General features: G+C 37.1%; 2 protein-coding genes across 2 annotated transcripts in view; one reads left to right on the top strand and one right to left on the bottom strand.

The window, feature by feature from the left end:
• The window catches only part of PSTK (phosphoseryl-tRNA kinase), a 44799-nt gene extending 41618 nt beyond the window's left edge, over nucleotides 1–3181 (bottom strand). Inside the window, exon 1 of the mRNA XM_035269387.3 lies at nucleotides 2933–3181. Within this exon, the coding sequence (XP_035125278.1) occupies nucleotides 2933–3049 (117 nt within the window). The 5' untranslated portion in view covers nucleotides 3050–3181. The remainder of the gene's footprint in view (nucleotides 1–2932) is intronic.
• A 103-nt stretch (nucleotides 3182–3284) lies between these two features.
• LOC100390547 (ATPase PAAT) lies at nucleotides 3285–23858 on the top strand. Its single transcript, XM_002756670.6, has 6 exons — nucleotides 3285–3483; nucleotides 4196–4399; nucleotides 5476–5548; nucleotides 8591–8797; nucleotides 16965–17413; nucleotides 22710–23858. The coding sequence occupies exons 1-6, from the start codon at nucleotides 3323–3325 to the stop codon at nucleotides 22942–22944; spliced, it is 1329 nt and encodes a 442-aa protein (XP_002756716.3). The 5' UTR covers nucleotides 3285–3322; the 3' UTR covers nucleotides 22945–23858.
• Nucleotides 23859–26442: the final 2584 nt, after the last annotated feature.

Below are 26442 nucleotides of genomic sequence, written 5' to 3'. Positions count from 1 at the left end.
GTGCAAGGACCAGGAAGAGAGGGAAGGGAGAAGAGAAGGTACAACTCAAGTGTACCTTCCTGAGAAGGAAGTTAAGTTCCTATAACCACCTTGCTGGGAAGTATACTGCTGTGTAAAAGGCAGTGCATATACAGTAAGAACTCAAACTACTTAAGATAGTCCAAACATCTAAACTGTGGCATTACTAAATGAATGTGCTCAAGAAAATTAGTACACTAAGTTACTTTTTTTCCTAAAATGTACCCTTCAAATGTGGGTTGGCTCATATTCTGAAAATAGATCTGAAATGTGCTCCTAAATATTGAGTTCTTGCATATCATTAAACAATAATAAAATGTTTAAAATAGGTCAGCCAAAAACTTGCAGTTTATCCTAGTGATACTGGTGGTAAGTTTCCAACTGCATTAGTTCATCTTCAGGCTGCTGATAAAGACATACCTGAGACTGGGTAATTTATAAAGAAAAAGAGGTTTAATGAAGTCACAGTTCCACATGGCTGAGGAGGCCTCACAATCATGGCAGAAGAGCAAGGGAGGGCAAAGAGAGAAGGAGAGCCAAGTGAAAGGAACTTCCCCTTATAAAGCCATCAGATCTCCCAAGACTTACTACCACTGCCCCCACCATTCATTTTTCTCCCACTGGGTCTCTCCCACAAGTGAGAATTATGGGAGCTACAACTCAAGATGACATTTGGGTGGGGACACCACCAAACCATATCACCAACTATATTTTACGATTTATTTCAAAGGGAAAAAATAAAGCAAAAAACTCATTTGTAATTCATAACAAGAACAATGTATCATATTAAGATTGAAGTCAGCTCTGAACCATAACCACCTTGGCATTGGAAAAAAGCTTAAGATTGAATGTATTAATTTTCCTTTTTCTGCTGCTCTTAGTTTGTGTGATAAAAGTTGTCATCAACCTATCAATTCCATACAACAAACCTGTACACAACATAATGCCTCATCTCAGCAACCATGAAGATAGTAAGGAACACAAACACATAAACTGGCCAAGTCTGACACCAAAGGAGAATTATTCTACCTAAAAAAGTGGTAAGTATAGCACAGAGGAATTCGTTTAATTCTACAGTGGATGAAGTAAGCTTGGTTTCACATGATAAACAGGATTTTTCCTACTACTGAAAACCATGGCATTCTAGGTAGAGGAAACTGGAAGGCAGGCAGAGTTTAAAGTTTCAATGGACTCTGCATGCCATGCGAAGGAGTGAAGGTGTTGATTCAGTCGGGAGCATCAATCACCAGAAGAGGGCAGTTCAAAGAATGAAATGGAAGGAATGAAAATGAAAGCTAATGACAAGTAAAGAAACTCCTGGAATTGTTCAGATAAAGCTAGTCCTTGGAAACAGAAGAAGCATAAATAGGAAAGCTTTTTTTTTTATTAAGACAGAGTCTCTATGGGTCGCCAGGCTGGAGTGCAGTGGCGCAATCTCGGCTCATTGCAACCTCCCTGGTTCAAGAGATTCTCATGCCTCAGCCTCCCGAGTAGCTGGGACTACAGGCATGTGCCATCACACCCAGCTAATTTTTGTATTTTTAGTAGAGATGGAGTTTCGCCATGTTGGCCAAGATGTTCTGGATCTCCTGACCACGTGATCCGACTGCCTCGGCTTCCCAAAGTGCTGGGATTACAGGCGTGAGCCACAGTGCCTAGACAGTAAGTTTTTCTTTAAGAAAATTTAGACTTGGTGGTTTATTGGCTGGATGGAAATAAAGGAAAGCATAGACCACAGGAGTCCTTCGTTTTCTGATTCCTGGCCATTCCGCTTTATTTAAGGAAGTCAAAATCCAGTTTATAGTATTGATCTTGCTCATGAAATTGCAGATTAGTTTCTGAAGAGCCTATTTTCCTTCGAATTGTCCACATGTGTTAATGTGGATCAAAGTTAACTTACGACCATAGGAAGCAGGACATACAGGACAAAAATAATAGCTAAGACAACTCAGAATGAGTCTGAAATATTAAAAAATCTTTACAAACGAGGACTTTACAATTCTGTTATGACAGACCTTTGGTGACATTTCTGTCGATCTTGGTGAATTCACCTACCATACATACATTCTGGCGACTACTTATAGAAAAATACATTTGGTCATCATTTTTCTTGCTTTGACACAGGTAAACAGAATGCAAACGTTACTATATTCTCATTTTTAGCTAGAGGGTACATGTCCTAGTACATAAACGCAAATGAAAACATAAGCAAAAAGAAGACTGAAGTAATGTGCACTGAGTCATGATCCCAGAACAGACAGCTCTGAAACAACATTAGATTATATGTTAGCAAAAACGTTATTTCCTAGAGAGGATAAACCCAGCTTTGGAACTCAAGATTATTGACAAGTGGAATTTCAGAGCTTCCTTTTTTTTTCAAAAGACAGGAAAACAATCTGCACAAGCCTCTACAGGAAGAGGATGAGGGGGCACACGATCTACAGTCCCAATCCGTGGGGCATCCAGAAAGTTCCATCTGCTCCCACTATTCTGCATCCACAGCCTTAAGCTCCTTCAAGAAATCATTTCAGATTTCTATTACCGAGACCATCCAGCCCTGGGTGCCCGGGTTCCTGCGGCCTGAGGGGCAGGTCGCACATGGGGTGAGGGGGTGTAAGGTGAGATGGCACCCGGCGAAGCCTAGCATGGCTGAATGCCCACCACTGACGCCCTTCAACCCCAAAACCCCATCATCCGCCTCAACTGTCCTCTAACGCGAGAATGTGTGTGAGGGAGGCAAGGAGAGTTTGGAGTAAAAATAACCCGAATCAGCAGCGCGTCCGCCGCGCTGGCTGCCACAAATGCTGCAGACCCGACAGAGTGGAAGCAGAAAAGGTCCCTGGCGTCCACTCGGGAGAGAACGAGGTCAGGAGTCGGTTCCGCATGCCGCGTGGGGAGACAAGACCACACCTACCTGACCACAGACGCTCCACACCAGCTCAGCAACGGTCGTCCACGTCGTCTGCTGTTTTTCCAAAGCCAACGTCGAAAACACCCTCGTGCCGGCGCGCAGTGCACCGCGCCTGCGCATAGTCTCCAGCGGGAGAGCGAGGGGCTGCCAGTGCGCATGCTCTACTCTCGACCGCTTCCCTGCATACTTCGAACGCGCTGCTAGAGTTCAGCTGGTACACGCGCATGCGTGCCTCTGGTGCTTACCCTCCCTACCTAAGCCAGAAGCCGCGGGTATTTGTAGCAGAGTGAGCCGGAAGTCGCCTTGCCTACCCACTTCCATGCTGTACCGTCGGAAATTCAAGCACTGAAAGAGAGGTTCCGGGGGTGGGCTAGCCTGACTGGAGGCGGCGGAATGGAGACGCGGACCCAGGATTGGGGCCTCACCCGCCGCCTCACGCTGGCCTCTTCCTGGGATGCAGCAGGCGGGGCCCTGACCCACAGCCTCATCACCCGAGTCGGTCTTGGCCCCCGTGACTTCGACTGGGAGGAGCTGCTGGCGCCGCCTGCTCCAGGGTGCGCCGGGCCGACAGGGACGGGGTCGCTGCGCGCGGCGATTGCCGCGCTCCTCGGGGGGCCGTGAGGGGAGGCGAGAGGGTCTGAGCCCCGGATCCGGGAGAGCAGTTAGTGCCGGGTCTTTTAGTTGGGGAGAGGGCTGCGAGGTGGACCGGGGTGGGCGGAGGCGGGGTGGATCCGGCCGGGAAGGGGCCGAGGCCCTGGAGCGTGAGCGGGGAAAGGTGACCTGACTCGGAATTCCTTAAACGTCCCCATCAAGCGTGACAGCTCGTTAGGGCCGCTGTCAAAGTCAGTCCGCACATCAAACCCCAAACAAGCCAGCCTCCTATCCACCAAAACACGCTGTGTAAAAAGTCCAGCTACTGTCGATTTCATTTTGAAAAAGATACACTTTTGTCATTTTTTTGTGTCCTCCTTCTATGCACACAGTAGGTGTCCAGTAATTTATGTAATTATCCGGGAGTCAATTGCAGGGGATTGACTAGAATGTTGATGATTGAGGAAAAAATAGAGGGTAAAGCCCTGGTGTGTGACGCCTCCATTTTTGTATGAATTATGTGTTGACTACTTGTCGGGTGCTTGGGAAGGTGCTTGGGCCTCAATGGCAAGTGGAAATGAGTTCAAAGAAAGAAACCCCATGGCCTAGCAAGTGGGTTATGAGCAATGTTCGGAAAACCATACTGTGCGATGTTTTCGCTAATTTTCTTCTCAGCCAGGATCTGGTGATTTTGAAGAGAAGCTTGACCAACCAAGATGAAAATCCCTGCTTCCTTTACCTAAAGTGTGGCCCTGATGAAGGTGAAGAAATCGCTTCTATTGGCATTTTAAGTTCAGCAAGAAATATGGAAGTGTACTTTGGGAAGGAATACTGTGGAACCAGTAGGGGCAAGAATGTTTGTACTGTTCTGGATGACAGGTGTGTGACTTGTACATGTGAAAGTGTTCTTCCGAATTAGTGTTTTGATTTTCCTCATCTTTTGCAGTACTTGTTGATTCTCTGACATTGATGCCATGTGTTATAGGAGAGAAAATAAAAATGTACCAATAGGCATAGAAGTTTAGACCTTTAGGGATCTTAAAGACAGGATAGATCAGCCTAGTTATTTTTATGACTAACCGTGAAGGTGATTTGGTAGGAGGTCATACCTAGTTAGTGGAAGAGTTTTATTAGAATGAAATTTTGAAAACTGTTATTTGTCTCTGAAACTCACAGTGGTCTGTCTTCCAAAAGTTAATTTGGTAGCCAGTCTGGAACTTTGAACACATTTTCTTCTTGGAAGTCCATTACAAATGGTGGAGGGATCTAAGACTGTGCTGCAGAAACCTATTTATTAACCCGTAACGCAACTTGTGATTTTTTTTCTTACAAAGATTTTCCCCCAGTCTGTCTTTAACCCAAAGTATGAATTGTTTTATATCCTGCATGTTGGAAACAATTGCTGTGTTTATTGAACTTTAAAATACAGTTTGGCTGTATTTTAAACATGGTTGTACATATGTGATGTAATTTTCTCATTGAGTGGTAGATGTAGTGATCGGTCATGTGTTTCAGTAATGGAGTCCAATTCTTCATGCCTCAACAGGAAAACTGAATCTTAGGATTTAAATATCGTCTGGAAACATTTAATTTTTTAATTTTTTTAAGATGAAGTCTTGCTCTGTCGCCCAGGCTGGAACGCAGTGGCAGGATCTCGGCTCACTGCAACCTCCCCATCCCAGATTCAAGCAATTCTTCTGCCTTAGCCTCCCAAGTAGGTGGGATTACAGGCGCGCCACCATGCCTGGCTAATTTTTGTGTTTTTAGTGGAGACAGGGTTTCACTATGTTGGTCAGGCTGGTCTTGAACTCCTGACCTCGTGATCTGCCCGCCTTAGCCTCCCAAAGTGATGGGATTACAGGCGTGAGCAACGCAGTTGACCAGAAATATTTAAGTCTAACTACTACAAGTGATAATATATGTGAGTAAAAAAATTAATTCTTTTTTATTTTTAGTGGACATGAAAAGATTATCTTGTACAAAAAATATCTAAAATTGGAGCCTTCCACACATGCTTGTAAAATAAAGGTAAGTTGTCAGTTTTCAACTAATTTGACAACTAAGTTGTTTTTGTCCTCTGTGTTTGCTTATTTTCTTTTGGATTGGTAATACAATTGGTCCAACTTGCTTTTTTTTTCAAGACTGTATCTTGCTCTGTTGCCCAAGCTGGAGTGCAGTGGGACAGTCATGGCTTACTGCAACCTCATCTCCCAGCTCAAGCTAACTTCCCACCTCCACCTCCTGAGTAGCTGGGACTACAGGCATGCATCACCATGCCCAGTGAATTTTTAAAATTTTTTGTAGAGATGAGCTCAGAAATAGTAAACATGTAAAAAGAAATTACTTTTGTAAAAAATTATCAGCCCTTTTTAACATTGAATTTAAAAAAAAATTTTTAAACTTTTCACCTGGTGACCAGGGAGTAGACTTTTTCTCTTAAAATTTAACCATGAGCCATGTGCAGTGGTACGTGTTTATAATCCCAGTTACTCAGGAGGCTGAGATGGGAGGATTGCTCAAGCTTGGGAGTTCAAGCCCAACCTGGGCAACAGAGTGAAACTCCAGCTCACTAAAAAAAATAAATAAATAATAAAAATAAAATTTGACCATTTATTAACCTTGGATAATGTATTGTTAATATACAAGTGCTGTGTATTTCAAAGCGTTGGAAAATTGAGCAAAAAATATTTTTAAAAATTCTATATAAACTGCGGTGGCAAAAACCCATAAGCAGTTTTGGCCCCATTTATAAAAGAATGAAATTAGAGAAGTTTCAAGCAAGAGAAGTTAAAGGGACTGGACTGTTGTCTTCAGCACGAAAAATATCAGGTTAACTGTTAGTGATGTCTTCAGAGTCTGGGGATAAGGTAATGAGTTGAAAGTCTTAAGCCCTGGATGTTAAATTCAGTTCTGCTGCTGACTAGTGGATTAGTCTTGGGCAGATCTTGGACCTATTTCATGGTTAAAATGAGGGAGCTGAAGAAAATCTTGGATTCCTTTTATCTCTAAAATTCTGTACTTATTATCATTACTTATAGAAGATTGAAACTTAGTTTTACAATAAGGAAAAATAAGTGATTTTTACAAGCAGATAGCAAACTCACAGAACTAATTATCCCAAGATGTTGTTTTGGGTAGTATATATTAAATAGCTTCAAAAGCCATTCGAGTAAAGTGATTTATTCATTCCACAAAGATTTGAGTGCTTCTTAATGTCAGGTACTATACCAGGCATTTAGGAATTAGTAATAAGAAAATAAACTGATGTCTTCCCTTATGTTGCTTGTATTCTTTCTAGTAGGGGCAAGACAGACAATAAGGAGACCCACTGAGTAAAACAAATACTATATTCAATGGTGAAAAAGGCTATGGGGTTAAAAAGAGAAAGGGGGGATAATAGGTTGAGGTGGGAGGTTAATAGGATATTTCCTTAAAATGTTGAAGACAGTTACATCTTTTCAACACTCAAGAGTTCTTGGATCATGAGTCTGTATTGACCTCTGTCCTTGTGTGACATGTGGATCTTTGTGTGTCTCTGAAGGTGAATTTTTTTTAACTGTTCTATGGGAGTACCTGGAAGCACAAAGGGTTATTTCAGGGAGACTCTAGGGTTGATATGAAAGCTTGTTCTGAGGCAATATGAAAGTTCAAATAAAAAAATGGTTACCAATACAGGTTTTTGAGCACTTACTTAGTGGTAGCTACTGGAAGTTTTAACATATAATCCTCACCACTATGTGAAATCATTGTTACTATCTTCTCTCATTTTAATACTGACTCAGATTTAGCATTTGCGCAGGGTTACACAGGTTGTAAGTACCAGAGTCACAATTTAAACTCAGGTTTGTCTGATTCTAAAGCCCATTCCCTTTCCATTTTGCTACTCTGTTGTCTGTATCACACATGAAATGTCTCTTGTTTCAGAAATATGGACAGGATAAAATGTTTGGTAAACTACTAGGCTAGAAGCCAGAAGAACTAGGTTTCAAGCTAGACCTTTACTAATTGAGTGTCCTTTTATCACCCTTGAACTCTATTTCTATGTATAGTCCAGCAAGCTGTATTACATCATTTTGATATTCTCTTATAGTTCTGAATTTGGAAGGATTGAATTTTACTTATTATTTCAGTAAACATTTTGTGTGGGCATCTGGACAACCTTATTTTGTGGTAAGTAGCAAGCTGTGGTATGTTAAGGTCTCAGATTGGTATATAGTAGTTCCCCCTTACCTGAAGTTTTACTTTCCACAGTTTGCATTACCCACCATCAACCGTGGTCCAAAAATATTAAATGAAAATTTTCAGAAATAAACAATTCATAAGTTTTAAATTGTGCTTTGTTTGGAATAGTGTGATGAAATCTATTGCTATCCTGCTCCGTTGTGCCTGGAACATGAATCATCCTTTTGTCTAGTGTGTCCCTGCCGTATATGTTACAGCTCATTAGCCACTTACTAGCCGAATGTATCATCAGAAGGTCAAGAGTAGCCTAGTGCTATGTTACAACGCCTATGCCATTTGCCTCACTTCATCTCGTTATGTAGGCATTGTATCATGTAACATCATTACAAGAAGGCTAAGTATCGCCCAGTAAGATTTAGAGAGAGGCGACCACATTCACATAAGTTTTATTATGTTGTCATAATTATTCTATTATTAAGCTCTTACTATACCTAATTTATAAATTAAATTTTATCATAGGTATGTATGTATGTGTGTATGGGAAAAAATATAGGGGTTGGTACTATATACAGTTTCAGGGAGCCACTGGAGGTCTTAGAACACATTCTCCACCGATAAAGAGAGACTACTATTTTATTTTTAGTTCTTTAAATAAGTTAACATTTATTTAACTACTCCGTTTGTTATTTTACATGAAGTCTTAGTTTTTGAAAGGACTTTTTTATTTAAATAGTTCATCTGAACCTCAATAAATAGTGTTCTAGAGAAGACTTTAAAATATACTTGAAGTTAATTTTTAGATTCTTGAATACTTCACTCTTGTTTAGGTGATACCAAGAAGTGATCATTGTTTTTAATATTATTTTCTGGACTTTTGTTTTGTAATAGTTGCTCTCCTTTGGCGAAAGGCAGTGTGTGTTCATCAGTAAAGTTGTGGTACACATGAGATCAGTTTTGGCAAGTTCTTCAACAAGTTCTCCTGCTCTAGGATCAAGGATAGACCTTCACAAGGTCCAAACCATAATGGAGTCCATGGGGTCAAAGTTATCTCCTGGAGCTCAGCAGTTGATGGATATGGTTAGGTTTCAGCAGCAGGTAAGTAGAAATGGAGTTCTTTCCAGATACTATTAAAGATTGCAAAATGATTGCTTTTAGTAACGAAATGTAGTGACTTAAAGTTTTTCTTTTATACTGATTTAACTGTTATCTTTTAGTTTTATGGAAGTTAACATCTTTATAGATTTGCCTTTCTACAGAGCGTTTTGACTACAAATTTTCACACTTTTTATGAATTCATTCAGCAAGTTGTTTGTTTGTTTGTTTGTTTGTTTCGCAGTGACCAAGGCACTGTTTTGAGCAATTTTGAGTGTGCAAAGATGATCAGTTAGTCTGTAATCTGTCTTTAAGAATTTTTACATTCTGGAGCATGTAAGTGGGGAATGATAAAGACACTAAGAAGGAAGGCTCATTAAAGAACGTGGTATTTTATCTAGGCCTTTAAAATGAAGAGTGGGATTAGGCAAGTACATTTGGAAGAAAGCCATTTCAGACGAAAAATAAGGTGAACTAAAATCTTCAATGCTAGAAGAATTTGATATAGTGGGGGAATGAGTAGTAGTTCATTTCTGTGAAGCAAAAAAGTAATAGGGGAAGTTTAGAGTAGATTTCAGCGAGATCATAAAGAGCTTTGAATGCTACTTTAAATTTGTAGATGTTTTCAAGAAATTTTAAGCCACTGTCATATGTAAGGTGAATCTGAAGAAAGTGAAACTACAAAAAAAGACTAGCTGCAGGTTATTCTCCTCATCCAGGTGAGAGTGAATGAGGGTCCAAGATTAGACATAGTAACGTAATGCTGGACTGTGAGATGTTAAAACAATGGAGCCATTGGGATTTGACAACTAACTTAATCCTGGTATTATGATAGAAAAATCAAGTTAAACATGAAATTGAGGCTTTAAGGATGGCAATACTAGTAATATAAATGCAGCCCAAAGGAGGAGGATGCTTGGAGGAAAAGGAATTTAATTTTGGCAATATTGAGTTTTAGCTGTGAATAAGACTTTCCCTGGAAGGATGTTGTGAACATCTAGAAACACAGGATTAGGGGAAATGGAATGAACCTTCAGTGGCTGGAAGCGGAGTTTAGGGATATATCCACAGTAACTAACAGGGAGTGTGGTGAAGGGAGGGACTGAAGCAAGGAAGAAAGACCCTTGGAGAGTAGTTGCATTTGTAAAGATATAGGAAGAGGGAAAAGGAACCAGAAATATAGAAGGCAGCAGTGTGATAGAATAGCAAGAGAAAGGATTCGTTGTCAGGCGAAGTGACTTCAAACTCTTATCCTGCCTTTTCTTAGTTCTGCATCCTATGGCAAGTTGATTCATATTTTTTTCAATATGAATTCCTCATGTACAAAATCTAAATGATAGCACTGTAATGATCACAGAATTCTTGTGAAAATTTAAAATAAATAATGCAAGTAAAGAACTCCTCGTGGATGTTGTATGGTTCACAAATATTAATGTGGTACCAGTATTATAATATGCTGACTTAAGAGAACTGAGAGAGCTGAAGGTTATAGAAACTACAGAAAGAAGAATTTCAAAAAAGATGGAAATGCATGCTTTTCTTCCTCCCATACCATGATCTCACCTGGATACCTCAGGAGGTTCCTGACTGGTCCTCCTGCTCTGCTACAATCCATTCTCCACAATGTACTGAGAATGACCTCAGAGGATAATTGGATCTTATCTTTCTCCTGTGTAAATCCCCTTGACTGCTTGCCTCCCTTTGTACTTAGAATAAATCCTTGATCTCTAAAATGTAAGCCCTGCTTACCTTCTCAACTTCATCTCCTGCCTTGTTTCCTGGGGTGGCTTGCTCCAGACATTCTGATGTGTGTATACCATAAATAACTAAATATGTTCCCACCTCAAGACCTTTGCACTCATAACTGTTCTCTGTGGCCAGAACCCCCTCCCTGAGATACATCTGTATGTGCATTTTTCTTATTCAAATCTCATTTTAATGTTACATCCTTAATGACACCTTTCTTAGCCAACCAGTTTAAAGTAGCATGTACCTCCAGATTCATATCATAGTTTCATCAGTGCCTTTTTGACCACTCTGTTGTTGTTTTTATATTGGTTGCATGTTTATCTCACTGAAGCACAAGCTCAGGCAACAGAGACTTACCTGTCTTGTTTATGGCTCCAAGTACACATATATATACACAGTCATGTGTCAATTCACAGTGGGGATATGTTTGGAGAACATAGATGATTAGGGGATTTCATAGTTGTGAAACCATAGTGTGTACTTGCAGAAACCTAGATCATGTAATATACTATATACCTAGGTTACAAACCTGTACATGTTACTTTACAGAATACTCTAGGCAGTTATACCATAATGGTAAGGATATGTGTATCTAAACATAGGAAATGTACAGTAAAAATATACAAGATGAAAAATGTCATGCCTGTATACAGCACTGAATGTGACCTGAGCTTGCAGGACTAGAAGTTACTCTAGGTGAGTCAGTAACTGAATATGAAGGCCTAGAACATTATTGTACACTATTGTAGACTTTATAAACACTCTACTTTTAGACTATGCTACAGTTTTTAAGACATTTTCATTTTTCAGTAATAAATCAACCTTAGCTTATCGTAACTTTTTTTTTTTTTTTTTGGAGACAGAGTCTTGCTCTGTCGCCCAGGCTGGAGTGCAGTGGTATAATCTCAGCTCACTGAGATTATCTCACTCTGCCTCCTGGGTTCAAACAATTCTCTTACCTCAGCCTCCTGAGTAGCTGGGATTACAGGTGTGCTACAACACCTGGCTAATTTTTGTATTTTTAATAGAAATGGTGCTTCGCCATGTTGGCCAAGCTGGTCTCAAACTCCAGGTTCTTAGGTGATCCTCCCACCTTGGCCTCCCAAAGTGCTGGGATGACAGGTGTGAGCCACCATGCCTGGCCTATTTTAACTTTATAAACTTAAATTTTAAAAACCTTTTTTACTCTGTTTTAGTAATACTTAGCTTAAAACACAAACTCATTGTATAGCTGTACAAATCTATTTTGTTTCTTTATACCCTTGTTCTATAAGCTTTTTTTGTATTTAATTTTTTTTTAATTTTTAAACTTTTTTGCTAAAAACAAAGACACAAACACACACATTAGCCTAGGCCTACATAGGGTTAGGATCATAAGTATCACCATCTTCCATCTCCATATCTTGTCCCACTGGAAGGCCTTCAGGGACAGTGATACGCATGGAGCTGTCATCTCATAATTACAATGCCTTCTTCTGTAAGACCTCCTGAAGGACCTGCTTGAGGTGGTTTTACAGTTAACTTTTAAAATATATAAGCAGAAGGAATATACTTGATGGCTAAAGATATGGTATAGTAAATACATAAGCAACATAGTCATTGATTATGATTGCTAAGTGGTATACAATGTATATAATTGTATACACAATGCTTTTATATGACTGGCAGTGCAATAGGTTGGTATACAACAACATTGCCACAAACACGTGAGTAATGTATTACTGTGATGCCACTTGGCGATTGGAATTTTTTAGCTCCATTACCATATGATTATAATGGGTTATGTGTGGGGTCCATTATTGTGGACCAAAACGTTGTCAAGTGACACCTCATTGTGGACCAAAACATTGTCAAGTGACACATACCCCCCCATCTCTCTCTCTCTCTCTCTCTCTCTCTCTCTCTATATATATATATATATATATATATACACACACACACACACACACACAAAATATATATGTATATATATGTATATGTATATAAAATATACATATATGTGTGTGTGTATACATTTATATATATACACACACACAAACACACACCCTATTGGAATGATCAGCTGTTTCTTGGAGATCCTCAGGGAGTAAGTTTGAATAGTGATGAGATGTAAACCAGGTTGTAAGGGATTTGTAACTGGGAATTTGGGATGTGAAGTTACTAAGTGCACACGGTTTTGTTTTTTTTTCCTTCAAGTTTAGAGATAAAGAGTAAATTAGAAGATATTGTATAAAAGAATATTGAGGATAATTAAAGAATTTGTAAAGCTTGTGAGATTTGAGCTTTGTTAAGAATTTATTTAGGGCAGTGTATTTTTTCAATTACGGTCCTTTGAACACCTGTGTCAGAATCCTTTGGAATGTCTTCAAAATACAGATTCCTGGCCTCACTACCTACCCGATCCCAGAGGGTCCAGGAATCAGTGTTTTAAACCGTCATGCCTAAGTGAGTTTTATGTACATTGTAGTTTGATAGCAACTCTTTTAGTGGAAGATTTTAAAAAGGAAGCAATTGTTTGTGAACATATTTTAGAAACTACTAGAGGATATTAATTAGTTTACTGTCTGGTTTCTCTATTTTAAAAAATGGAACTATATATATTTTTATTTTGGCCATGTCTTTACATTTTTATAGTTTTATTTATAAATAATTTTTCTTGGCCATGAATTTCAAACAATACAGAAGTGTTTGGCAAAATTTAAAATTTTTTTCCAGTTGTCATTCTGTACCCCAGAGGATACACAGCTAACAGTTTGGCGTGTATCCTTCTAGAGTTTTTTATGCGTGTAGCAATACATAAGGCCCCCCTGTCATCCTCAGCCAGCACTTGTGGGTTACTCCTATGTATATACTCCTGTGCTATAACTTGCTTTCTTCTCACCATGAATGCAGGGGCATTTCTGGGACACCCTGGGGAAGAGTTCTGTGTCCTTTAAACATGTTAATGGAAAACTTTCTTCCTAGTAAAAAACGTCCTTATGTATGGAGTGGTTCTTACAGGATGTATTTGGTTCTCTAGGGTTGCTTATTGATGACAAACTAGTAATCTATACATTCTAAGATGTGGAAAATGTCATATAATCTGTGTAACTTTCTGCACATAAAATGGGCATGTTTGATAACCAAATCAACTCCTTCTGTGTAAGTGGTGTGATCACACATGTTGTTTGGGCAGGACTTCTCTTGGGGGAAAGGAGGGACCTCAGAAGTTTTGGATTCTCTCTGATTTACCCGTGCCTTGGGAGTACTTGTTTTCTTGAACATTTTATTAAAGTTCAACACTCCGAGCTTTGTGAGTCTGAAATACAATCCAAACCTTTGCGATTTCTCAATAAATATTAAGGTTATTTTTTATTTCCTTGTATTTGAAGTTAGGTTACTGGCTTTGATTTGCTTTTGCTCTAGCAATTTAGAATACTTGAATATGAATTCCATATCCAAGGGTGTAGCATATGGTTGTCATTTAATGTTATCTTAATGAAAGGATATGCCCCATTTTCTCAAAGAAAACATATTCGGTTATTCAGGAGTTATACTCTTGCTTTTTTCTCCTTCAAAATAAAAATGGCTTTATTATTTAATTTCTTTCTGATAATTAAAGATATAAAAAATAAACAAAAAGATATAGGAAATTCATACTTTCCTAAATCCTACAATATATTCAAAGATAAACAATTTTTCAGAAATCTCTGTTGTGTGTATATACAATATATGTAGTTATACATACACACACACATATCTGTGTGTAGGTCTGTGGACACAGTTCTCTCTAAAGGCTTTCATACTGCATATGTTGCTCAGGAACATTTTTCACTTGAAAGGACATCATAGACCTTTTACTAATCAATAAATGTACCTTTCTGTGATTTTATGAATATTATGCAGTTACCTAGTCATGGATAGTTAAGTTTCTTCAAGTTTTGATAGCACATTAGCAGTGGAGGCTCACATAAAAAGAAGTAGAGGAATAGCTACCAAGCGCCTGGGATTTCTTCATTTCCTGTAGTGGCATATAAACATATCTGTGAATTTCTTGATATTTAATCCAAAGAGAAAAGATCATCTAAAGAGCTCTCATCTCAGAAAATATGACCTTTTTAAAATTGTGGTAAGCATACTTAACATGATTTCTAAATGTATAATATGGTATTGTTAACTATGGACATTGTTATACAGGAGATCTCTAAAACAGATTCATCTTGTAAAGCTGTAACTTTATACCCATTGAATAGCAGTTCCTCATTTCTCCTTCCCACCATTCTACTCTCTGTTTCTGAGTTTAACTATTTTAGATATGTCATGTGAGTGGAATCATGCATTATTTATTCTTCTGTGCCTGGCTTATTTCACTTAGCATGTCTTCTAAATTGATCATATTGTCACATGACAAAATATCCTTCTCAAAGGCTGAATGGTATTTCATTGTATGATATTCAATGATATTTCATTTCATTTTCTTGATCAGTACATCAGTCAGCGGACATTTTGGTTGTTTCTGTATCTTGGCTGTTGTGAGTACTGCTGCAGTGAACATGGGAGTGTAAATCTTTTTGAGATCCTGATTTTAGTTCTTTTGGATATATGCTCAGAAGTGGGGTTGTTAGGTCATATGGTAGTTCTGTTTTTAATTTTTTTAGGCGACTCCATACTGTTTTTCATCACTGCTGTACTATTTTACATTTTAACCAATGACGAATTTTTATAATCAGTGAATTCTTATAAACAGAGTATTATATGTCAGAAAAGAAAAATTCACATAACAAATACCTTTATATTTAGATTTTTCTGTTTAAATGTTCTGCCTACTTAATGTTCACCCATATTTTTGACATTGACTGTAGTGTAAATATTATTACTTTTAGTGTAGGTTTGTCAGTTTTCCATTGTACATTTTGTTTTGAAGAGTCATAGAGAAATAAAGGGGCTTTCCTGTTATGACTGAGTCAAACTTCTTTGAGCCTATGGGGAATTGTCCAGTGTTAACATTTTTAAATTAGCTATAATTCATCTTGTTCCAGGAATATTTAAATATTCAGGTTTATTCAAAACTTGCATTTTATGAAACAAGATACTCTTAAAATAGGTTAACATTTCTCTATTAAAAGCACTTTTCCAAAGTGCCATTCAGTAAAAAGTTAGATGGGGACCTGACATTACAAATCTTCCCCCAACTTCCCTGGCCCTTGTTAATCCTCTTTCCTGCTTTATTTTTCTCTAAGTTATTTATCACTATCTCCATTTCATGATACATTTTTTCTTTCTTTTCTTTTTTCTTTCTCTCCTTTCTTCCTTCACTTTCTTTCTCTTTTTTGGCCTTTTTCTTTCTCTCACTTTCTTTTCTTTCCCCTTTTTCCTTCTTTTGTAGTTTGTGTCTCTTTGCTCCCCTGTCATAGAGGCTCTGTGAGGTCAGGGATTTTAATTTATTTTGTTCACTGCTGTTATCCTGTGCGTAAAACAATGCCTAGCACAGAGTAGATTTCTGGTAAATATTTGTTGAATAAATGAATGTTGTTCTGTTTTAGTCTAGTAATAACGTTTTCTATACCAACTGAGCTTTTCAGCTAATTTGCATATTGCTTTTTCAGTCTGTGTTTGACCAGCTGTTGAGCAGCAATAAGTGTGGGATGATATCCCCTGATAAGAATATATATAGTAGACTTTTATGTTTTGAATTTAGAGTAGAGCCATATGCCTTAAGACTTAGTCAGGCTAGAGGTATTTTTTTTTTTTATCTAATGGAAAAATTAAAGAACATAAAAGGGAGATACTGTAATCATCCCTTCAAGGTAAGCCAGAATCTTCTCAGGAAATAATACTGCATAAACAGTTGAAATGAGGTTGCAAAACATAATTCTCATTATCCTGGAAATTCTTAAAGCATTCACAGCCAAAAGTAACTCATTTCAGTCATTGAAAATGTCACACTAAAAGTATAAAAAATTAGCTGGCATGGTGGCACCTGCCTATAATCCCAGCTACGTGGGAGGCTGAAGCAGAATTGCTTGAACCTGGGAGATGGAGGTTGTGGCGAGCCGAAATCACCCCATTGCCCTCCAGCCTGGGTAACAAGGGTGAAACTCCATCTCAAAAAAAAGAATTTGTCACAAATGTACCCATAGAGCATCTAACTTTAAATAGTGCAACTATCTGTTTAGTTTCCAGGAAAAATTCATTGCAAAAAATATGACTAGGTAAACATGAATAACTTACCATGTTTTGACAGTTACTGGCTGGTTACCTTGGCCAGCTACCTTTAGCCTTGGTCTCCTCAATTTAATATTGAGATAGTAATAGTAGCCTACTTCATAAGGATCTTTTGAGGCTCAAATGAAATAATGCATGTGCCTGACTCATAGTCATTACTCCAAAAGTTAGCTGTCAGTATTATTAATATTAACATTTAGTTGTTTACCTTGTTTAGAATTGTAGTCCCATTGGAGAGCAGCTTCATTCGGTGTTGGCCAATACTGGATACAAGCACATGATTGGACTACAATCCTCATCTACCTTAGGAGCCTTAGACAAGTCATCCTCCACTCCGTTTCCTTTTAGAACTGGATTGACATCTGGGAACGTGACTGAAAACTTACAAGCTTACATTGAAAAAAGTACACAGCTACCTGGTGGAGAGAACTCTGCAAAGCTCGATGAGTGTAAAATTGTGCCTCAAAACCATTCTCCTCTTGAAAATGATCTTAAAAATGCAATGTCTTGTTTCTTACCAAAGAAAGCAAGTGACAACTCAAATATACCTAACTCTGAGTTGCTGCCTTTTCTCCAGAATTTATGTAGTCAAGTTAACCATCTCCGTGTGGGAAATAAGACCGAATGTCAGGAAAACATCACCAAGCATGGCATTCTTGGTGTTGGGTAAGTATTATTTTAAGGCATAAGAAGTTTCAATTTGGTAGGTGGGAGAATCAGATGAAAGGAAAATTTGTCTCGATGAGTACTGCCTAAAATTTCTTTCCAGAGAAAATTTTATCAGCTTTTACATTTTACCATTAATATACTTAAAGGGGATAACTGCAGAGTAGAATGGATTACTTTGAAAGACGTCTCTATAACTGGAGGTTTTGCCCACTTCTCAGGCATTTGGTGGAAAGGTTGCAAGTATTAGCTCACAACAGTAAATAGTGATTTGCATGAATGGAAAGGAGCTGTGGGAATCATAATCTCTGTGTTGCTTTTAATGTGTTTGTACTGTTTTATGCCTGGGTATGTTAAGCATGTTATTGTGACATTTTCCTTAAAGATTATGTTTAGTCTAGAAAAATTCCTGAATTATTAAAAAACTATATTAGGATAATGATTATTTGTAGTTTACAAGCTATTATCCCCAATTTCCTAATCTCTTATTTTGGCAGTACATATTCGATTAAGAGGTAGCTAAATATTTGGTAGTATGTTCCTAATTGCTTAAGTAGATGCAGTGTGTCCAATGGTGTTCTAGACTGGAAATTCAGGACTCTAGGTGTGGTTTTGGCTTAAACATGTTGCCACACTGTTTAATCTTTTTTAGTCTAAGAGATTTCATTTGAAAATGAGGCAGTTGGATTATTTTGTAACTAAATAGCACTAACAACGGACAGGATTGAGTTGACATTCATAGAAAACTGTACCAACAATAGAAGAATATACATTTTTTTCAAGCATAGATAGATTATATGTAGCAAATCTGACCAAATTTAAGAGGAATGAAATAAGACAATGTACGTTTTCTGACCAGAAATGAATCTAACTAGAAATCAATAAAAGACAACAGAATTTCCAGATACTTGGGAATTACACAGCACACTTAAATTTATGGTTCAGGAAAAAGTCTTGACAGAAATTAAAAGTAATACACACAGAAATGAATGAAAATACAACACATCAAAATTTGTGGGATGCAGCCAAAGAAGTGTTGATAAGTATTTATAGCACTAAATGATTACATTAGACAAGGAGATTGTTCCCAAATCAATAGCGTAAAACTGCAACTCAACCAAAATAAAATAATCAGAATAGTTCTATAACCATTAAAAAGATTTAATGTATAATTTTAAAGCCAAGCAAACTGAGCTAAAAGCAAGCAGAAAGAAGGAAATAATAAAGAACAGAAATCAATGTAACTGAAAACAAGCAAATAAAATCAATGAAGATAAAAGCCAGTTCTTTGAAAATTTCAATAAAATTGAAAAACTTCTAACAAAACTATCAAAAGAGAAAAAGAAAGAAGATGTAAACATCAGTATCTGGAATGCACTGAGATGTCACTGCTGATCCTAAGGGCATTTAAGAGAGAATAAGAGAGGGAGTATTGCAAACAACTTTATCCTCAAAATTTGGCAACCTAGGAGAAATGGATTAATTTCCCCAAAACCACAAACTACCAAACTCAGCCAACATGAAATAAACAATAGAATAGTCCTAAAACCACTATAAATACTTAATTCATTATTGGAAAGCTCATGAAAAAGAAATATCCATGCCCAGATGGCTCCACTGTAGATTTCTACTGAACATTTAAAGAACACCGATTTTACATGCTCCTAAAAACTAGAAGAGAAGGGAAGACTTTCCAACTCATTCTGTGAAGTCAGTATTAACCTGACACCAAATGAGATTGCCCCCAAAATTAAAATACAGAAAATACATGTAAATATATGTAAAATATATAAATCTATAAAAATACTTAAAAAGTATATGAAAAAGTTCATAAACTTAACAAAATATATACAGGATATATGAATTGAAAATCATAAACTACTGATGAAAGAAGACCTAAAAACTGGAGAAACATACCTTATTCATTAATTTGAAGACATAACATAGTAAAAATGTCATTCTCTTCTAGTTGATATATAAATTTAATGCAATTCCTATGAAAAGTTGAGCATGATTATTTTATAAATATAAATGAGATGATTCTAAGATTTAGAAATGGAGAATTTTTTAAAATGAAAAGATAAAGGAACTAGAAAAAAAATTGAAAAATAATAAAGTAAGAGAAATCACTTCTTGACTTCAAGACACATAGCCACCAGTATTCATGACTGTGTTATTGTCAGAGAGACAGTCATATAGATGGATAGCACAGAAATAGCTCTACATAAGTATCCCAACTGATTTTTGACAAAGATGTAAAAATAATTCAATAGAGGTAGAATTGTTTTTTTAACATGTGCTGGAGCAGTTGGATATCCACAGGCAAAAAATGAATTGTGATTTAAACCTTATACTTTATACAAAAATTAACACAAGATTACTTATAGTCTAAAATGTCAAATGTAAAACTACAAAGTCTTTCTAATATATGGGAGAAACTGGGAACCTAGGACTAAGAAATGAGTTCTCAGATATGCCACCAAAAGCATGATCTATAAAATAAAAAACTGATAAATTGGGCCCCATCAAAATTTAAACTTTTGTTTGTGAAAGACCCTGTTAAGGGAATTAAAATAGAACTGGGAGAAAATATTTGCAGGTTACAAATTCAGCAAATGACCTGTATCTGAAATACATGAAAAACTCTCAAAACTCTATGTTTAAAGGAAAAAAAAAAAAAAACTAACAATCCAGTTAGAATATGGACAAAACAATAGTCATTTCAACAGACAGGATATACAAATAGCAAATAAGCACATGAAAAGTTGATCAACACTGACTTCATGACTATTAGGGAAATGCATATTTAAACCAAAGATATCACTACAAACTTACTAAGATGGCTAAAATTTAAAAACAGTAATGACGTCAAATGCTGACAAAGATGTGTGGGAACTGGATTTCTCATACATTGTTGGCAGGAATATAAAATGGTACAGTCACTCTAAAAAGTATTTTGGCAGTATCTTTACAACTAAACATATAGTTACCATTCAACCCAACAATTATACTCCTAGGCATCCCAGAGAAATGAAAGCTCATGTCCACACAGAAACTTGTACACAGTTGTTCATAGAAGCTTTCTTTGTAATAGCCCAAAAGTCCCGACTAAAATATCCTATTAGGTGAATGGTTAAACTGTGATACTTCCGTTATCATGCAGTGCTGGTGAGCAGTAAAAAATAACTTGGATATCTCAAAGGCGTTTTGCTGAATGACAAAAGAGAATCTCAAAAGGTCATATACTGTATGATCTCATTTATATAATAGTCTCAAAATAATAAAATTGTAGAGATGGACAACATACTGATGGTTAGCAGGTATCAGGGAAAGAAGACTTCAGGGAAGTAGATATGACAATAAAGGGGTAGAGGAAGAAGATCATTTGTAGTGAAGGAATAGTTCTGCCTTTTGATTATGGTGGTGTTTAAATAAATATGTGTGGCTCACGCCTGTAATCCCAGCACTTTAGGAGGCCGAGGCAGGTGGATCACAAGGTCAAGAGATTGAGACCATCCTGGTCAACAAGGTGCCCTGTCTCTACTAAAAATACAAAAAATTAGCTGGGCATGGTGGTGCGTGCCTGTAATCCCAGCTACTTGGGAGGCTGAGGCAGGAGAATTGCTTAAACCCAGGAGGCAGAGGTTGCAGTGAGCCGAGATCGCACCATTGCACTCCAACCTGGGTAACGAGAGCGAAACTCTGCCTCAAAAAATAAATAAATATGTGTATATGTGATAAAATGGCATAGCAGTACACACACACATTATACTAATATCAATTTCCTGGTTTTGATATTGGATTATGGGCAGACAAGATGTGATCATTGGGAGGACTGGATAAAGGGTACTGAGGAACTAATATCTTTGCAACTTCCTGTGAATCCATAATTATTTTAAAATAGTTTCTTAAAAACTCTCTGGTGTACTCTAGAGTAGTGGTTCTCAGATTTTTGGTCTCTACACTCTTAAATATTGAGGATCCCAATAAACTAGGCTACATAAAAATATTTATTTGTTTAAAAACAATAAACCCACTGTGTATTAACATAAATAACAGTGTTTGTGAAAAAACTGCCAGAATTTCTTCTAAAATTTTATTGAAAATTGTATTATTTTAAATGTACGTGAATCAATACATAACAGATTTTGACTGTTTTATATATATTGAATTATAGCATGTATAGTCAAATATAGCTAGTAAGAGCACAGTAGGAATACTAAGAACAGACTGGAGTAATCTCTGAAAAAGTATATAGTTGTACACTAAATCTCTACTACTTTGAAATTTTAGGAAAGAGAAGAATACACAACTACAAATTCTGTTAGTCATCAGAGCAGTAACATACATTTTGTAGCCTCTGGAAAATTCATGATTATGAGGATGAAAAAGTCAAATAACATCTTAGTATAATCATACTTGTGAATTCCCAAAAGAGTCGTGGAGACCCCAGGGTTTTGTGGACCACAGTCTGAGAGTTACTGTTCTTGTTTTGAGATGGAGTCTTGTTCTATCACTCAGGCTAGAATGCAGTGGCTCAGTCTCGGCTCACTGCAGCCTGCATCTCCTGGGTTCAATCGATCTACCCAAGGAGCTGGGACTCCAGGCACCCACCACCATACCCTGCTAATTTTTGTATATTTAGTAGAGATGGAGTTTCACCATGTGGGCCAGCCTGGTCTCAAACTCCTGACCTCAAGTTATCCACTCACCTTGCCTCCCAAAGTGCTGGGATTAGAGAGGTATGAGCTACCGTGCCCAGCCTGAGACTTACCGTTCTAATGTTCATTGTGAGCATTAGAAATTGGTGTGCTTTTTATTTATTAGCTTTCCCACCCTAGTTAAATTCTCAAGTATTTTTATATCAGGTTAATAAAAGAACCTTCCAGTAGTTCAGTAAGGTTATTTGTATGAAGGAAGAAAAAACTATTTTAGAGTTGTTTGGGGAAGTATTTGAAAATATACATGCTGACTTTAGAAGAAAATTGGGCAAGACTAGTTTTGATTTGGAGCTCAAAGCAAAACGACCCTAAAGTCTTGTTCTTTGAGGGTTCCTTTTCACTCTTATATTTGTAGTTCAATTGTATACTAAAAAAGAATTAAACAACAGGATGTTGGGCATTTAGGGCTGTGATTGCCTGTTGTGGATGTGTATTAGCACCTGAAAATGCATTGTAAGAAGACAGGGCAGAGTTGTGGAGACAAATCTCAATATATGTTGGCTGCTTGTTTTATAAGCCTGATTGTTTTTGTTATATTATGGGAAATTTATATATTTTTAAAAATGTATTTTTAGAATGGAAGAGCAACCTCTTTTTTCCTACTTGGAAAAGATTCTTTCTAAAAATATGGAACTGATGGAAAAGAAACTCATGGATTACATTGATCAGCGAATATATAAACTCCAGGAGCACATTGATGATAAGATTGCTTTGTTAATGGACTTGCTGCAAAATCCCAACTCCCCACCCAGTGGGATGCCTCTAAGACATTATGACTCTGGAGAAAGACTTTCAAATGGAGAAAGATAAGCACTCAACATAAAACAGTGTACTGCAGATATTTATTACATATTTATTACAATGCCAAAACCCAAAAATATGTAAGACAAGCAAGTATTTAATGTCCTTTTAGGGATCATTGTCTTATATAAAGTGACCTCAGTTTTCATTTTTACTACACTCATTATTTTAAATCCAGTACTGTACACTGAGTTAATATGATACAGTCAAATGACTTTTGCTCATGGTATTTTTCAGTCTTACAGAAATTTATGTATACTTGTGTTTAAAATGCTTGAGGATTTCTAATATAGTTCATTAGTTTGTATTGTATATGTGTTTAAGTATAAATTTTATTTATACAAATATTTTTTAGTCTTAGAAATATGAAAAATGATTTTTAGAGTATTTGATTTTTTTTCTTTTTCTAATTATCTTGGGAAATTGGATACTTTAAACTTGGAGCCTTTAATTCAGATTATCAATTTACGTTTTGTATTGTTTATCTGAGATAATAAATAAGGTATGATATTTGAGATGTGTAAAATTAGTTCACTCTGGGTCTGTTAATACTATTTGTTTCATTACAGAGTAGCTCTAGGTAGGAAAGTAAACATCAGAACCAGCCTAGTCCTTGTTAGGATTAGTACTTTGGATTTAAAGTTTCCTATAAAACAGGTGCAGTCATCTTGTTTGACCTCAATAACCCCAGACAATATAAGAAAACCTCTTCTTTTGAGCTGATACAGGTTTTCTCCCCAGAATCGTTTTCTGGCATGTTTATTGTGTGAAATACTGAGGCTCTGCATGGAAGGATTAACACATATGAGTCAAGAGATTGCAATTCTCTCTGGTAGACTTAAGTTTTCAGATTTTATAACTATTGTATATGTGTTGAAGGGTGGTATATTTGCATATAAAAATAAATATACCTGCTCTGGAAACTACTTGTCTTTAGTTAGTAGAACGGTTTTATTTTCAAATAATCTTTGCTTCAAATGTTTTATCTTTTAGAAAAAGAATATCTCATAGTCCTTTAATGTTTTGGCATATTTGTTCTTTAAAAGTGTTAACTGATGTAATGCTTCGTGACATAGCTGAATTTCTACCCTGCCCTAACTCTGCTTATCTTTAAGAAACAGAATGCCTGTGATAAAAAGTTCCCTTTGTAATCAGACCAGTGGAGTACCGATAACAACCAGGATACCTGACCAGATGACTTCAAAAAGACCTCAGCCTTATTATAATCTTATTTCTGTGCTAAATGACACTCCCACTAGTGCCATGACAGTTGACAGTCGCCATGACAATGACCAGAAGAAGCCATGAAAGGACAAAAAGAAAGGCAGCACTCTCGTTTTAGGAAGCTTACTGCCCATTTCTGAAAAATACATGAATATTCCTCCCTTTGCTTTAATATGCAACAGCTTTATTAGATAAATTATATTTTAACCCCCTCACTCCTTGTTAGTTGAGAAGCTGATTTGTGAGCCATGCTCCAGCTTCTCAATTCTGTGGCCATTGAATAAAACCTGCACTGTTTATCACTCACTTTTGGTTTCAGGTATCGGCTTTGTGACACCCAGCAGGAAAAGACCCCATCTTTTGGAGTACCAGCTTTGTTGGTAACAAAAGGAAGGCTGATTTGTATGCTGTTTGTTCATTTTTATCATAGTACAAAGGTGACACAGTATATGGAACAAACTGTGACCATAGTAACGTCAGGATTTGCATAGCCCTTTTGTTCTTCTTTGAAGAGCCATTATTTATGGGACAGTTCCTATAGATATAAGATAGCATCTCCTTTCTCATTGAGAAGTGTGTCCCACTTACGTTTGAGTCCGTTAGTTGATAGTCCTGCATCTTCTTCTAGTTGTGGTCTGTTCATTGATTCACAGAATGCCTCACTATGATGGAGCAGCAATTACTGTATTCTAAGCAAGGATGATGAATGAAGATAGGGGCAGACAGTCGAAAGGTCAGTTCTGAGTTCCTTCTGCGTATATTTTATGATAAAGTAATTGGGAAGCAAAAAGTAATATTTGGCAATTTGAAATTTGATACATTTGTGATTTCTCTACAGATTTTATGCATTTGTTATTTAGAACAATACCAGCATAACATAGAGGAACTGTTATTTGAATTAGCTTAGTGTTTATATTAAAAATCAAAGACAAAATATTCCTAAAAGGGTTTTTTTTTTGAGTCAGTTTCACTCTGTCATCCAGGCTGAAGTACAATGGCGTGATCTCGGCTCACTGCAACGTCCGCCTCTTGGGTTCAAGCAGTTCTCCTACCTCAGCCTCCTGAGTAGCATACCACCACACCTGGCTAATTTTTGTATTTTTAGTAGAGATGGGGTCTCATTGTGTTGGCCACGCTGGTCTTGAATTCCTGACCTCAATTAATCCACCTACCTCAGCCTCCCAAAGTGCTGGGATTACAGGTATGAGCCACTGCACCAGGCCCCTGAAAGTATTTCTATTTCAAATGGCTGATTTAGTTTGGCTTCCCAGTGTGAGGCAGAAAACTTGTGAAATTAAAGTATTATACTCTGGCTTGGCATGGTGGCTCATGCTTATAATCTTAAAAACACTTAGGGAGGCTGAGGCAGGGAGTTTGAGTCCAGCCTGGGTATACATAGTGAGGCCCTGTCTCTACAAAAAAAAAAAAAAAAGTGTTAACAGTTAAGGAGCCATGCAGGGTCATTTATTAAGGGTCAGCATTTTTCATAGTTGTCAAAACATATTTGATTAACTTTTCCTTCTTTGAAATTGAAAAACAGTATTTGCTAGGATGTTTCCATATTGACACAAATGTTCAACTGTTTTCAAACTTAGAGATGTATTACGCAAGTGTTTGTAGTGAATGTGTTTATAGAAGTTAATAAATTCAGTTTTTTGATTTAAGGCTTTTAAAAAGCCATTTTAGGTTCACAGCAAAATAGAGAGAAGCTACAGAGATTTTTCATATGTTCCCTATCCTCACATGTGCATAACCTCCTCTACCATCAACATTCACTAGAGTGGTACATCTATTACAACTGATGAGCCTAGATTGACCTCATTATCACCCGAAGTCTATAGTTCACATAGGATTCGTTCTTAGTGTTGTACAGTCTGTGAGTTTGGACAGATATATAAGGACATGTATCCACCATTATTGTATCACACAGATTAGTTTCACTGCCCTAAAAAGCCTCTATGCCGTGCATATCTGTGTGATGCAATAATGGTGGATACATGTCCTTATACATCTGTCCAAACTCATAGACTGTACAACACTAAGAACGAATCCTATGTGAACTAGACACTTTACGAAAGAAGACATATATGAGGCCGACAATCATGAAAAAAATGCTCATCATCACTGGTCATCAGAGAGATGCAAATCAAAACCACATTGAGATACCATCTCATGCCAGTTAGAATGGCGATCATTAAAAAATCTGGAGACAACAGATGCTGGAGAGGATGTGGATAAAAAGGAACACTTTTACACTGTTGGTGGGAGTGTAAATTAGTTCAA

The sequence above is a fragment of the Callithrix jacchus genome, chromosome 12 (genome assembly GCF_049354715.1).
Source record: "Callithrix jacchus isolate 240 chromosome 12, calJac240_pri, whole genome shotgun sequence".
Taxonomy (NCBI): domain Eukaryota; kingdom Metazoa; phylum Chordata; class Mammalia; order Primates; family Cebidae; genus Callithrix; species Callithrix jacchus.
Note: the sequence above shows the minus strand (reverse complement) of the source record. Positions and strands in the feature narration are given on the sequence as shown.